Below are 15,849 nucleotides of genomic sequence, written 5' to 3' on the forward strand. Positions count from 1 at the left end.
CACTACCTTTGGCCGGAGACCTATATAGTGCACTACCTTTGGCCGGAGACCTATATAGTGCCCTACTTTGGCCGGAGACCTATATAGTGCACTACCTTTGGCCAGAGACCTATATAGTGCCCTACCTTTGGCCAGAGACCTATATAGTGCCCTACCTTTGGCCAGAGACCTATATAGTGCCCTACCTTTGGCCAGAGACCTATATAGTGCACTACCTTTGGCCAGAGACCTATATAGTGCCCTACCTTTGGCCAGAGACCTATATAGTGCACTACTTTGGCCAGAGAACTATATAGTGCACTACTTTGGCCAGAGAACTATATAGTGCACTACTTTGGCCGGAGACCTATATAGTGCCCTACCTTTGGCCGGAGAACTATATAGTGCACTACCTTTGGCCAGAGACCTATATAGTGCACTACTTTGGCCAGAGAACTATATAGTGCACTACTTTTGGCCAGAGACCTATATAGTGCCCTACCTTTGGCCAGAGACCTATATAGTGCCCTACCTTTGGCCAGAGACCTATATAGTGCCCTACCTTTGGCCAGAGACCTATATAGTGCCCTACCTTTGGCCAGAGACCTATATAGTGCACTACTTTGGCCAGAGAACTATATAGTGCACTACTTTGGCCAGAGAACTATATAGTGCACTACTTTGGCCAGAGAACTATATAGTGCACTACTTTGGCCAGAGACCTATATAGTGCCCTATCTTTGGCCAGAGACCTATATCGTGCCCTACCTTTGGCCAGAGACCTATATAGTGCACTACTTTGTCCAGAGAACTATATAGTGCACTACTTTGTCCAGAGAACTATATAGTGCACTACTTTGGCCAGAGACCTATATAGTGCCCTATCTTTGGCCAGAGACCTATATAGTGCACTACCTTTGGCCGGAGACCTATATAGTGCCCTATCTTTGGCCGGAGACCTATATAGTGCACTACTTTGGCCAGAAACCAATGAGGAATAGGGTGCCATTTTGGAACGCAGCCCCTGTCTGACTGCACCGTTGTTGTTCAGTGGGGTCCTCAAGTATCTTGTTGATTTCATATTCCTCTACTTACCAGCTCTCTTCACTAGCTATTCACAAGAAAAGGCCCCACTAATGGAAAGAGAATTGGACGTAGTAAACCAATTTCCTCATTCTCAAATCAAACAGGGACTACTACCTCCTTTCACATGACAGACTCGTATTGCATCTCCTGTTGGAACATAATGTGTTGATCCAATCTGATCCAAAATGGTATGACTTCATGTTAATATTCACTAATAGAGGGTTAGTAGATGTTCAGTAATGAACCTTTTAACATAACTCTGATCGTAAGGCTAGACAATCGATTGGTGATCGTAATCGCACAGACTCATCGGGTTATTTGGGGCGGCAGGGTAGCCTAGTGGTTAGAGCGTCGGACTAGTAACCGAAAAGTTGCAAGTTCGAATCCCCAAGTTGACAAGGTACAAATCTGTCGTTCTGCCCCTGAACAGGCAGTTAACCCACTGTTCCTAGGCTGTCATTGAAAATAAAAATGTGTCTTAACTGACTTGCCTTGTTAAATAAAGGTAAAATAAATATTTTGGTGTACATGAAGTGAGACCGTAGATGTGTTTGTACAGAAGGAAGACACAGCGCAATCGCCGGACTCTCCTACTGACGACACATGGGTCCCCTGAGGGACAGTGAGGAGGTCCCCTGAGGGACAGTGAGGAGGTCCCCTGAGGGACAGTGAGGAGGTCCCCTGAGACAGTGAGGAGGTCCCCTGAGAGACAGTGAGGACCCTGAGGGACAGTGAGGTCCCCTGAGAGACAGTGAGGTGGTCCCCTGAGGGACAGTGAGGAGGTCCCCTGAGGGACAGTGAGGAGGTCCCCTGAGACAGTGAGGAAGTCCCCTGAGAGACAGTGAGGTCCCCTGAGGGACAGTGAGGTCCACTGATCACATCCTCAGGACGTCCTGATTCCCCTGACAATGGATCCATAGACTTTTCATCCTCCTGGGGACGAGGGGCCCAGGGTCTGTTTTAACAACAACATAGAACTGCCAGAGCCGTTTTTGAACAGTTATGTGATTTTAAGATTCTAATTACTCTGCTGTTGTAAAAGTGTCCCCCCCCCCCCCCCCCATCAACTTTTCCTAAATGTGTTTTTAAAAGAGCTGCTTGGACAGCTGAGAGATAAGGTGGTGCCGTGCTGTTGCCCTCCAGCTCTCTCTCTCTCTCGTCTCTCTCTTTCTCTCTCTACTGAGTGAATTGGAGTCTCATGATCTTCTTGTCTAAATATAATCCACAGGGTCAGTGAGGCAAACAAACAGACTCGACGCACAACAGGAACAGGGACATAGACTGAGCCACTAAAGCTAAACCAAAGGACCTCCTCTTTGGGGACCTAAAAGCCATTTGCGATCTGATAACTTTGTTTTACCACTAATAATAATAATAATATGGTAATTTGACTAACAGTGTCATCCAAAGCAACTTGCAATTAAGACATTATGTTATGCGGAACCTTCTGAGATCCAACTGGACTCTATTTAGAAGGACTCTTTTCCTTTCCTCACAATTAACTGTCTGTGTAGAGTGAATGGATAATGGTACCGTGGTATCTGGAGGGGGTGGGGGGGGGGGGGGGGTAAACACAGTACAGTCAGTAGATGTCTCTGCTTTCCCATCCAACCAGAGGAGCACCTCATGGGGATGATATCATGTGCCACCCCTTCTGAGAGAGAACACATAAAACACACGCGGTTTCCCCCGATACGCCCTGTCTACTCACCCAATGACTGGCGCTCCCAGGCTCTTTCCCAGAAGGCCACAGTCTAACATCTGACCCATAGCATAATATATAATTGTCTATTTATATATATATATATATGTGTATATAGACAGTTATATTGTATATACATATATATATATATATATATATATATGTATATACAGTTGAAGTCGGAAGTACGCCTTAGCCAAATACATTTAAACTCAGTTTTTCACAATTCCTGACATATAATTCTAGTAAAAATTCCCTGTCTTAGGATCACCACTTTAGTTTAAGACTGTGAAATGTCAGAATAATAGTAGAGAGAATTATTTATTTCAGCTTTTATTTCTTTCATCATATTCCCAGTGGGTCAGACGTTTACATACACTCAATTAGTATTTGGTAGCGTTGCCTTTAAATTGTTTAACTTGGGTCAAACGTTTCAGGTAGCCTTCCACAAGCTTCCCACAATAATTTGGGTGAATGTTGGCCCATTCCTCCTGACAGAGCTGGTGTAACTGAGTCAGGTTTGTAAGCCTCCTTGCTCGCACACGCTTTTTCAATTCTGTCAACAAATTATGGGATTGAGGTCAGGGCTTTGTGATGGCCACCCCAATACCTTGACTTTGTTGTTCTTAAGCCATTTTGCCACAACTTTAGTTTGGGGTCATTGTCCATTTGAAAGACCCATTTGCGACCAAGCTTTAAATCCTGACTGATGTCTTGAGATGTTGCTTCAATATATCCACATAATTTTCCTGCCTCATGATGCCATCTATTTTGTGAAGTGCACCAGTCCCTCCTGCAGCAAAGCACCCCCACAACATGATGCTGCCACCCCCGTGCTTCACGGTTGGGATGGTGTTTTCAGCTTGCAAGCCTCTCGCTTTCTCCTCCAAACATAATGATGGTCATTATGGCCAAACAGTTCTATTTTTGTTTCATCAGACCAGAGGACATTTCTCCAAAAAGTACGATCTTTGTCCCCATGTGCAGTTGCCTGGCTTTTTTATGGTGGTTTTGGAGCAGTGGCTTCTTCCTTGCTGAGGGCCTTTCAGGTTATGTCGTGTGGATATAGATAATTTTGTACCCGTTTCCTCCAGCATATTCACAAGGTCCTTTGCTGTTGTTCTGGGATTGATTTGCACTTTTCGAACCAAAGTACGTTCATCTCTAGGAGACAGAACGCATCTCCTTCTTGAGGGGTATGATGGCTGCATGGTCCCATGGTGTTTATACTTGCGTACTATTGTTTGTACAGATGAACGTGGTACCTTCAGGTGTTTGGAAATTGCTCCCAAGGATGAAACAGTTTTTTTATCTGAGGTCTTGGCTGATTTTTTTTGATTTTCCCATGATGTCAAGCAAAGAGACACTGGAATTGTGATACAGTGAATTATAAGTGAAATAATCTGTCTGTAAACAATTGTTGGGAAAATGACTTGTGTCATGCACAAAATACATGTCCTAACCGACTTGCCAAAACTATAGTTTGTTAACAAGAAATGTGTGGAGCGGTTGAAAAATGAGTTTTAATAATTCCAACCTAAGTGTATGTAAACTTCAGACTTCAACTGTATAGATTAAAGAGATCAGATTACCGATGTAATCATTTATTTTGAAAAATAAAAATAAAGGAGTTAGGAGGGATATAGACTAGAATGGCCGAGACGGGACCACCGGAGAGCTACAACTAGTCTGAAGGAATGTCTAGACCAGAGATCTGGCACATCATTAATGTGTTGAAGTCTGAATGTCCAGTCCGGCATGAGATATGACAGCTCGTCTCTTTCATAGTGTTGTCTGTTTTATACATCTCCTCACGTGGCCTACAGTGAAACGAGTTCCTTCGTAACAGGACCAGTCATTGTCAACCTATAGAACCAATCATGTCACAGCCCAGACTGACCTTACACATTGAATTAAATCAAATCAGATTTTATTGGTCACATACACATGGTTAGCAGATGTTAATGCGAGTGTAGCCAAATGCTTGTGCTTCTAGTTCCGACAGTGCAGCAATAACAAGTAATCAAACAATTCCACAACAACTACCTAATACACACAGATCTAAGTAAAGGAATGGAATAAGAATATATAAATATGTGGATGAGCGATGACAGAGCGGCAAGATGCAATAGATTCTATAAAATACAGTATATTCATATGAGATGAGTCATTTGTTTCTTTTGTTTTTGTTGTAAACATTATTAAAGTGGCAATATTAAAGTGGCCAATGATTTCAAGTCTATATGTAGGCAGCAGCCACTCAGTGTTAGTGGTGGCTGTTTAACAACAGTCTGATGGCCTTGAGATAGAAGCTGTTTTTCAGTCTCTCGGTCCCAGCTTTGATGCACCTGTACTGACCTCGCCTTCTGGATGATAGATGTGGGGAACAGGCAGTGGGTTCGGGTGGTTGTTGTCCTTGATGATCTTTTTGGCCTTCCTGTGACATCGGGTGGTGTAGGTGTCCTGGAGGGCAGGTAGTTTTCCCTCGGTGATGCGTTGTGCAGACCGCACCAACCTCTGGAGAACCCTGCAGTTGTGGGCAGTGCAGTTGCCCCCCCCCCCCCCCCCCCCCCCCGTAGTGGGGCCCCAGTGTTGAGGATCAGCAAAGTGGAGATGTTGTTTCCTACCTTCATCACCTGAGGGGGTGGTGGGCGGGGCTGAGACCCAGGGTTAATCAAGCTTAATGGTGAGCTTGGAGGGCACTATGAATACTGAGCTGTAGTCAATGAACAGCGTTCTAACACACGTATTCCTCTTGTCCAGATGGGACAGGGTATGTGTTTGTGTGTTTTGCATGTTTTTAAGGAGACAAAATTAGACTTCCATTAGTCAAGTCTCTCAGAACCTTCTCATGACATGGACGTTGTTGATGTTTGTGGTTCCACGTGAGCCTACTAAAACTAGACCAGAGAGTCATTTGTTAACAGGAGATGAGATGACTGTCTACATTAGTGTGCCACTGTTCTTGTTCTGACCAAATCACGTTTGTCTGATCTAGACCAGAGATCTGTATTGTATGACTGGTCACATTACATTTTATTGGATCAAATAAAGTTGCGTTTGTTATTATGACGTTGGGCCGTTTCGCTTCGGTCTGTTTCTTTACTGACCCCAGGCCAGTTCCCCGTTGTCTGTTTGGCAAACCTTTACTGACCCCAGGCCAGTTCCCCGTTGTCTGTTTGGCAAACCTTTACTGACCCCAGGCCATTTCCCCGTTGTCTGTTTGGCAAACCTTTACTGACCCCAGGACAGCTCCCTGTTGTCTGTTTGGCAAACCTTTACTGACCCCAGGACAGCTCCCCGTTGTCTGTTTGGCAAACCTTTACTGACCCCAGGACAGCTCCCCATTGTCTGTTTGGCAAACCTTTACTGACCCCAGGACTGCTCCCCGTTGTCTGTTTGGCAAACCTTTACTGACCCCAGGCCAGTTCCCCGTTGTCTGTTTGGCAAACCTTTACTGACGCCAGGACAGCTCCCTGTTGTCTGTTTGGCAAACCTTTACTGACCCCAGGACAGCTCCCCGTTGTCTGTTTGGCAAACATTTACTGACCCCAAGCCAGTTCCCCGTTGTCTGTTTGGCAAACCTTTACTGACCCCAGGCCAGTTCCCCGTTGTCTGTTTGGCAAACCTTTACTGACCCCAGGACAGCTCCCTGTTGTCTGTTTGGCAAACCTTTACTGACCCCAGGACAGCTCCCCGTTGTCTGTTTGGCAAACCTTTACCGACCCCAGGACAGCTCCCTGTTGTCTGTTTGGCAAACCTTTACCGACCCCAGGACAACTCCCCGTTGTCTGTTTGGCAAACCTTTACTGACCCCAGGCCAGTTTCCCGTTGTTTGTTTGACAAAACTTACTGACCCCAGGCCAGTTCCCGTTGTTTGTTTCCAACTTGTATGAGTTGAAGTTGGGAGTTTACATACATACACTTAGGTTGGAGTCATTAAAACTCGTTTTTCAACCACTCCACAAATTTCTTGTTAACACACTGTAGTTTGGGCAAGTCAGTTAGGACATCTACTTTGTGCATGACACAAGTAATTTTTCCAACAATTGTTTACAGACATATTATTTCACGTATATTTCACTGTATCACAATTCCAGTGGGTCAGAAGTTTACATGCACGAAGTTGACTGTGCCTTTAAACAGCTTGGAAAATTCCAGAAAATTATGTCATGGCTTTAGAAGCTTCTGATAGGCTAATTGACATCATTTGAGTCAATTGGAGGTGTACCTGTGGATGTATTTCAAGGCCTACCTTCAAACTCAGTGTCTCTTTTCTTGACATTATGGGAAAATCAAAAGAAATCAGCCAAGACCTCAGAAAAAAATGGTAAAAATGGACCTCCACAAGTCTGGTTCATCATTTGGGAGCCATTTCCAAACACCTGAAGGTACCACGTTCATCTGTACAAACAATAGTACGCAAGTATAAACACTATGGGACCACGCAGCCGTCATACCCCTCAGGAAGGAGACGCATTCTGTCTCCTAGAGATGAACGTACTTTGGTGCGAAAAGTGCAAATCAATCCCAGAACAACAGCAAAGGACCTTGTGAAGATGCTGGAGGAAACTATCTATCACTCCAGTGTTTAATTGCTAAATTGTAATTATTTTGCCACTATGGCCTATTTATTGCCTTACTTGCCTTATCTTACCTCATTTGCACACAATGTATATAGACTTTTTTCTGTTGTGTTATTGACTGTACGTTTGTTTATTCCATGTGTAACTCTGTGTTGTTGTTTGTGTCGAACTGCTTTGCTTTATCTTGGCCAGGTCGCAGATGAAAATGAGAACTTGTTCTCAACTAATCTACCTGGTTAAATAAAGGTGAAAAAATAAATGAAAAAAAATAAAACAGGAACAGAAGTATCTATATCCACAGTAAAATGAGTCCTATATCGACATAACCTGAAAGGCCACTCAACAAGGAAGAACCCACTGCTCCAAAACCGCCATAAAAAAAGCCAGACTACGGTTTGCAACTGTATATGGGGACAAAGATCACACTTTTTGGAGAAATATCCTCTGGTCTAATGAAACAAAAATATAACCGTTTGGCCGTAATAACCATTTATGTTTGGAGGAAATGGGGAGGCTTGCAAGCCAAAGAACACCATCCCAACCGTGAAGCACGGTGGTGGCAGCATCATGTTGTGGGGGTGCTTTGCTGCAGGAGGGACTGGTGCACTTCAAGAAATAGATGGCATCATGAGGTAGGAAAATGATGTGGATATATTGAAGACACATCAGTCAGGATTTAAAGCTTGGTCGCAAATGGGTCTTCCAAATGGACAATGACCCCAAGCATACTTCCAAAGTTGTGGCAAAATGGCTTAAGGACAACAAAGTCAAGGTATTAGGGTGGCCATCACAAAGCCCTGACCTCAATCCCATAGAAAATCTGTGGGCCGAACTAAAAAAGTGTGTGCGAGCAAGGAGGCCTACAAACCTGACTCAGTTACACCAGCTCTGTCAGGAGGAATGGGCCAACAATCACCTATCACTTATTGTGGGAAGCTTGTGATAGGCTACCCGAAACATTTGACCCAAGTTAAACAATTTAAAGGCAACGCTACCAAATACTAATTGAGTGTATGTAAACTTCTGACCCACTGGGAATGTGATGAAAGAAATAAAAGCTGAAATAAATCCTTTTCTCTACTATTATTCTGACATTTCAAATTCTTAAAATAAAGTGGTGATCCTAACTGACCTAAGACAGGGAATTTTTACTAGGATTAAATGTCAGGAATTGTGAAACGTATTGGTCTAAGGTGTATGTAAACTTCTGACTTCAACTGTATGAATGAATGTGTCAGACAGGCTGTGATGAATCCGCTGTCATGTACTCAGTGACCTTGTGGTTAAAGTGTCTCCCCTGAGATTGGAAAGTTGTTGGTTTAATCCCCAGTGGAGTCATACCAAATACCTTTAAAAATGACTTCTTCTTGTTTTGTTTACTCCAGGTTCAGCGCGGTCAGCACGATGACTGATGGGGACTATGATTACCTGATCAAGCTCCTGGCTCTGGGGGACTCTGGAGTAGGGAAGACAACTTTTCTATACAGGTACACACACACACACAACTAGTTATTAGGGATGTGCATCTTTCCCTTTCAACACGATTCAATACCTTCATGGATCTATATACAGTACCGGTCTCATTCAAGGGTATTATTTTATTTTTGTACTATTTTCTACATTGTAGAATAATAGTGAAGACACCAATTATCACACATATGGAATCATGTAGTAACCAAAAAAGTGTTAAACAATGAAAATATATTTTAGATTCCTCAAATAGCCACCCTTTGACTTGATGGCAGATTTGCACACTAATGGCATTATCTCAACCAACTTCACGAGGTAGTCACCTGGAATGCATTTCAATTAACAGGTGTGCCTTCTTAAAGTTAATTTGTGGAAGTTCTTTCTTTCGTAATAGATTTGAGCCAATCAGATGTGTTGTGATAAATTAGGGTTATACAGAAGATTGCCCTATTTGGTAAACGACCAAGTCCATATTATGGTAAAAACTGCTCAAATAAGCCAAGAGAAACGACAGTCCACCATTATTTTAATTAAGACATCAAGGTCAATACGGAAAATATCTTTGACAGTTTCTTCATGTTCAGTCGCAAAAACCATCAGGCTCTGTGATGAAACTGGCTCTCATGAGGACCCAGAGTCACCTCTGCTGCAGAGGATACGTTCATTAGAGTTACCAGCCTCAGAAATTGCAGCCCAAATAAATGCTTCACAGAGTTCAAGTAACAGACACATCTCAACAGCAACTGTTCAGAGGAGACCGTGTGAATCAAGCCTTCGTGGTCGAATTGCTACAAAGAAACCACTACTAAAGGACACCAATAAGAAGAGGACACTTGCTTGGGCCAAGAAACATGAGCAATGGACGTTAGACCTGTGGAAATTTGTCCTTTGGTCTGGAGTCCAAATGTAAAAATGTTGGTTCCAACCGCCGTGTCTTTGTGAGACACAGAGTAGGTGAACGGATGATCTCCGCATGTGTATTTCCCACCATGAAGCATGGAGGAGGAGGTGTTATGTGGTGGGGGTGCTTTGCTGGTGACACTGTCTGTGACCCTTCACCTGAGCACTATGCTGAGCACTTGTTTGCTACTTTTCCTTCACTCTGTGGTCCAACTCATCCCAAACCATCTCAATTGGGTTGAGGTTGGTTGATTGTGGAGGCCAGGTCATCTGATGCAGCACTCCATCAATCTCCTTCTTGGTCAAATAGCCCTTACACAGCCTGGAGGTGTGTTGGGTCATTGTCCTGTTGAAAAACAAATGATAGTCCCACTAAGCACAAACCAGACGGGATGGTGTATCGCTGCAGAATGCTGTGGTAGCCATGCTGGTTAAGTGTGCCTTGACCTCAACCCCATTGAACACCTTTGGGATGAATTGGAACGCCGACTGTGAGCCAGGCCTAATCGCCTAACATCAGTGTTCCCGATCTCACTAATGCTCTTGTAGCTGAATGTAAGCAAGTCCCCACAGCAATGTTCCAACATTTAGTGGAACACCTTCCCAGAAGAGTGGAGGCTGTCATAGCAGCAAAAGGGGGACCAACTAATTATTAATGTCCATGATTTTGGAATTATAGGTTTGATGAGCAGGTGTCCACATACTATTGGTCATGTAGTGTATATTATTATTATTAGTAGTAGTAGTAGTATTATATTTATTATTATTATAGTTATTATTATATGTATTATTATTATATTTATTATTATTATATGTATTATTATATTTATCATTATATGTATTATTATTATTATATTTATTATTATTATATTTATTATTATTATATTTATTATTATTATATTTATTATATTTGTTATTATATGTATTATTATATTTATTATTATATTTATTATTATATTTATTATTATTATTATGTATTATTATTATATTTATTATTATATTATTATTATATTATTATTATATTATTATTATATTTATTATTATTATATTTATTATTATTATATTTATTATTATATTTATTATTATATTTATTATTATTATATTTATTATTATTATATTTATTATTATTATATTTATTATTATTATATTTATTATTATTATATTTATTATTATTGTATGTATTATTATATTTATTATTATATTTACTATTATTATTATACTTATTATTATTATATTTATTATTATTATATTTATTATTATATTTATTATTATTGTATGTATTATTGTATGTATTATTATATTTATTATTATATTTATTATTATTATATTTATTATTATTATATTTATTATTATTATATTTATTATTATATTTATTATTATTATATTTATTATTATTATATTTATTATTATATTTACTATTATTATATTTATTATTATTATATTTATTATTATTATATTTATTATTATATTTATTATTATATGTATAATATTTATTATTGTTATTAATAATACTACTTTCCTCTTCAGGTACACAGACAACAAGTTCAACCCCAAGTTCATCACCACGGTGGGAATAGACTTCAGGGAAAAGAGAGTGGTGAGTAGACACACACACACACACACACACACCACACACACACACCACACACACACACACACCACACACACACACACACACACACACACACACCCACACACCACACACACACACACACACACAACACACACCACACACCACACACCACACACACACACACACACACACACACACACACACACACACACGCATGCGAACCCGATGTTTATGAGAATCGTCCTGATGAAAAGGTCCTTCATCAACCATAGTCTTCTTCAGACTCACTGAGACTGTGTCTGCGTCCCCATTCTCCACACCCGTCTCAAAGTGAGCACTTGCACACTCCCGTCATGCATTTTTAAAAGCATTGTATTGAATTAAGCCTTGGCTGTAGGGACGTTCCACCATTGTTAAATCCATGATGTGGAGAGGGTGGAGAATCAGTATGCAGCCAGTGAAGTTATTACCATTGCTCCTCCTCCTAAGACCGTCTCTCTGTTATCTTAATTCTTGTCAAGTTGCCTTACCGGTGCTGTTCAGAGTTGGCCAGGGAAGAAGAGGGGAAGTAGAGATAGTCAAGTTTAAATTAAAGAGAGGATGAACCTCTGAGAAGAGGGGACGGAGAGCTGTGAAGTTTAAATTAAAGAGAGAGGATAAACCTCTGAGAAGAGGGGAAGGAGAGCTGTGAAGTTTAAATTAAAGAGAGAGGATGAACCTCTGAGAAGAGGGGAAGGAGAGCTGTGAAGTTTAAAATAAAGAGAGAGGATGAACCTCTGAGAAGAGGGGACGAAGAGCTGTGAAGTTTAAATTAAAGAGAGAGGATGAACCTCTGAGAAGAGGGGAAGGAGAGCTGTGAAGTTTAAATTAAAGAGAGAGGATGAACCTTAGCCGCTGTTAAGCCATGTGACTACAGTCCTTTGTGACTCCAGTGCCCAGAATGAAGTACAATCTCTCCTGTCAAAGACAGTCAACACTTATCACTGTGAATCTAAAACATGATCTATGGCAGTAGGACCATTAAAGAGATGTAAGATGCTGTAAATGTGAGCGAAAACAAGAAAGCTTACATCTCGTAAAGGGCTAGGAGACAGTAGAGCAAGGGGCTCTTGTGTTTATAAATACCTTTTTCACCCAAAACCTTTTCCTACGTTTTTTTTGGGGGGGGGGCTTGAGAAAAGAGGTCAGTATCTTCCTGAGGCCCTTGTAGATCTGACCCTGTTTTGGTGTGTTTCACACAGACATGAGATCTGTCAACCATCCCATTAGGGTGAAGGAGGTGTCCGATGCCGTGACGCAGGAACAACGTGAATTAGGATCACTGTCTGCAGTTTTTAGTGACGGTCCTCTGAGCCTGAGGCCTTCCTCAGACAGATGGTTCACCATGGCATTGGATGGTTACTGGCTAGCATTAGCATTTGTCATCCAGGAATACATGACAGTAGGCTAACCGCTAGACAGAGGGAGAAAATGCTAATATCCCCTTGTAATGTCCATGAATGCAGAATACATATATTTACAATGTAAAGAAAGCATGACTGTTTAGTCAATATGCTGTCTTGTGATTTTTCCCTCCCTCACAGTTCTCCCATACAGACACCGTTCGGTTTCTCTGAATCTCCTATTTCATTTAATTTTAATACAGTTTTAACCCTAGTTTCTATCTGTTCAATTGTTCCAGTATTTTCTTGGGATTCTGCAGCCCAAAAATAAATGTTCCTTTCCCAAGATAACAGTTTAATTCTCTTTTGGCAACACCACCTTCAAAACAGGGTTTGTCTTCTGTTTGTTTTGAAGACAGACGCCTGCCCTGGATAGATGACGAGTAGATCAGGCAACTGTTTTAAGTGTGTGTGTGTGTGTTTTTCAGGTGTATACAGCGTCGGGCCCCAATGGAACCACAGGGAAGACTTTTAAAGTTCACCTCCAGCTCTGGGATACGGCTGGACAGGAAAGGTACTGGAACTGCATTACAATAACGTTTCTAGTGGGTTACAATAACGTTTACAATAATGTTTCTAATTGGTTACAATAACATTTACATTAACGTTTCTATTGGGTTACAATAATGTTTCTAGTGGGTTACAATAACGTTTACAATAACGTTTCTAGTGGGTTACAATAACGTTTCTAATGGGTTACAATAATGTTTCTAGTGGGTTACAATAACGTTTACAATAACGTTTCTAGTGGGTTACAATAACGTTTCTAATGGGTTACAATAATGTTTCTAGTGGGTTACAATAACCTTTCTAGTGGGTTACAATAACGTTTACAATAACGTTTCTAATGGGTTACAATAACGTTTCTAGTGGGTTACAATAATGTTTCTAATGGGTTACAATGACGTTTCTAATGGGTTACAATAATGTTTCTAATGGGTTACAATGACGTTTCTAATGGGTTACAATGACGTTTCTAATGGGTTACAATAATGTTTCTAATGGGTTACAATGACGTTTCTAATGGGTTACAATGACGTTTCTAATGGGTTACAATAATGTTTCTAATGGGTTACAATAACGTTTCTATTGGGTTACAATAACGTTTCTATTGGGTTACAATAACGTTTCTATTGGGTTACAATAACGTTTCTAATGGGTTACAATAACATTTCTAGTGCTGCGCTAACGTTTCTAACGGGCTGCGCTAACGTTTCTAACGGGCTGCGCTAACGTTTCTAACGGGCTGCGCTAACGTTTCTAACGGGCTGCGCTAACGTTTCTAACGGGCTGCGCTAACGTTTCTAACGGGCTGCGCTAACGTTTCCAACGGGCTGCGCTAACGTTTCCAACGGGCTGCGCTAACGTTTCCAACGGGCTGCGCTAACGTTTCCAACGGGCTGCGCTAACGTTTCCAACGGGCTGCGCTAACGTTTCCAACGGGCTGCGCTAACGTTTCCAACGGGCTGCGCTAACGTTTCTAACGGGCTGCGCTAACGTTTCCAACGGGCTGCGCTAACGTTTCCAACGGGCTGCGCTAACGTTTCCAACGGGCTGCGCTAACGTTTCCAACGGGCTGCGCTAACGTTTCCAACGGGCTGCGCTAACGTTTCCAACGGGCTGCGCTAACGTTTCCAACGGGCTGCGCTAACGTTTCCAACGGGCTGCGCTAACGTTTCCAACGGGCTGCGCTAACGTTTCTAACGGGCTGCGCTAACGTTTCTAACGCGTTATCAAAAAAAGGGAATTGATAGAAGTACTGTACCTACGTTACTATGTACCCTTCTCATTTTAGCTCCGCTTAGCATGGAATCGTAGACAAACCACTGCTGCAATTCAGTTTTTTAGGTTCTTACAGTATATCTCAAGCTCTCACAACGTGAGATTCTCTCAACGTATCACTTCCTCTTGCCTTGTGAGAATGACGACTTGACGTAGTTCTACAAGGCCTCTTGCCAAGCCTTAACCAATGTAAAAAACATCTTCGGAGAGTCTACCTGTGTTGCTAACGGCGCCGACCCCTTCCGTAAACGTACCTGACAGAAACCTGAAGTGTCTTTTTTATTCTGGTGGGGGAAAAAAAATAACCCTCTCAGAGAACACAGCATCAATGAGACCAACTGAGTATGCGTCACCAATGGCACCCTGTGCCCTATACAGTGCATTACTTTTGACCAGATCTCTATGGGCCCTGGTCAAAAGTAGTGCACTACATAGGGAATAGGGTGCCGTTTGGGACACTTCTGACACGTATACGTTTTCTGGTACCAGACACAATAGACACAATGGGAGGCAGCGGTTGACTCATCAGTGGTATTATATAGTATGTATTGATGACTCATCAGTGCTATTATATAGTATGTATTGATGACTCATCAGTGCTATTATATAGTATGTATTGATGACTCATCAGTGGTATTTAATGACATGTATTGATGACTCATCAGTGGTATTTAATGACATGTATTGATGACTCATCAGTGCTATTATATAGTATGTGTTGATGACTCATCAGTGCTATTATATAGTATGTATTGATGACTCATCAGTGGTATTATATAGTATGTATTGATGACTCATCAGTGGTATTATATAGTATGTATTGATGACTCATCAGTGCTATTATATAGTATGTATTGATGACTCATCAGTGGTATTATATAGTATGTATTGATGACTCATCAGTGGTATTTAGTGACATGTATTGATGACTCATCAGTGGTATTATATAGTATGTGTTGATGACTCATCAGTGGTATTATATAGTATGTATTGATGACTCATCAGTGGTATTATATAGTATGTATTGATGACTCATCAGTGCTATTATATAGTATGTGTTGATGACTCATCAGTGGTATTATATAGTATGTATTGATGACTCATCAGTGGTATTATATAGTATGTATTGATGATTCATAATTGGTATTTAATGACATGTATTGATGACTCTTCAGTGGTATTATATAGTATGTATTGATGACTCATCAGTGCTATTATATAGTATGTGTTGATGACTCATCAGTGCTATAATATAGTATGTATTGATGACTCATTAGTGCTATTATATAGTATGTATTGATGACTCATCGGTGGTATTATATAGTATTG

The 15,849-nt window shown here is 41.2% G+C and overlaps 1 protein-coding gene across 2 annotated transcripts in view; it reads left to right on the forward strand.

Moving 5' to 3' along the window:
• Window positions 1-15,849, forward strand: part of LOC110524935 (ras-related protein Rab-27B) — a 130,840-nt gene that overhangs the window by 103,737 nt on the left and 11,254 nt on the right. For both annotated transcript variants that reach the window (XM_036976653.2, XM_036976654.2), the window contains exons 2-4: window positions 8,739-8,840; window positions 11,251-11,320; window positions 13,167-13,252. In XM_036976653.2, the coding sequence (XP_036832548.2) occupies window positions 8,758-8,840; window positions 11,251-11,320; window positions 13,167-13,252 (239 nt within the window). In that variant the 5' untranslated portion in view covers window positions 8,739-8,757. The remainder of the gene's footprint in view (window positions 1-8,738; window positions 8,841-11,250; window positions 11,321-13,166; window positions 13,253-15,849) is intronic.

This window comes from Oncorhynchus mykiss, chromosome 5 (assembly GCF_057628025.1).
Source record: "Oncorhynchus mykiss isolate SJ-2025 chromosome 5, ASM5762802v1, whole genome shotgun sequence".
Lineage (NCBI taxonomy): Eukaryota > Metazoa > Chordata > Actinopteri > Salmoniformes > Salmonidae > Oncorhynchus > Oncorhynchus mykiss.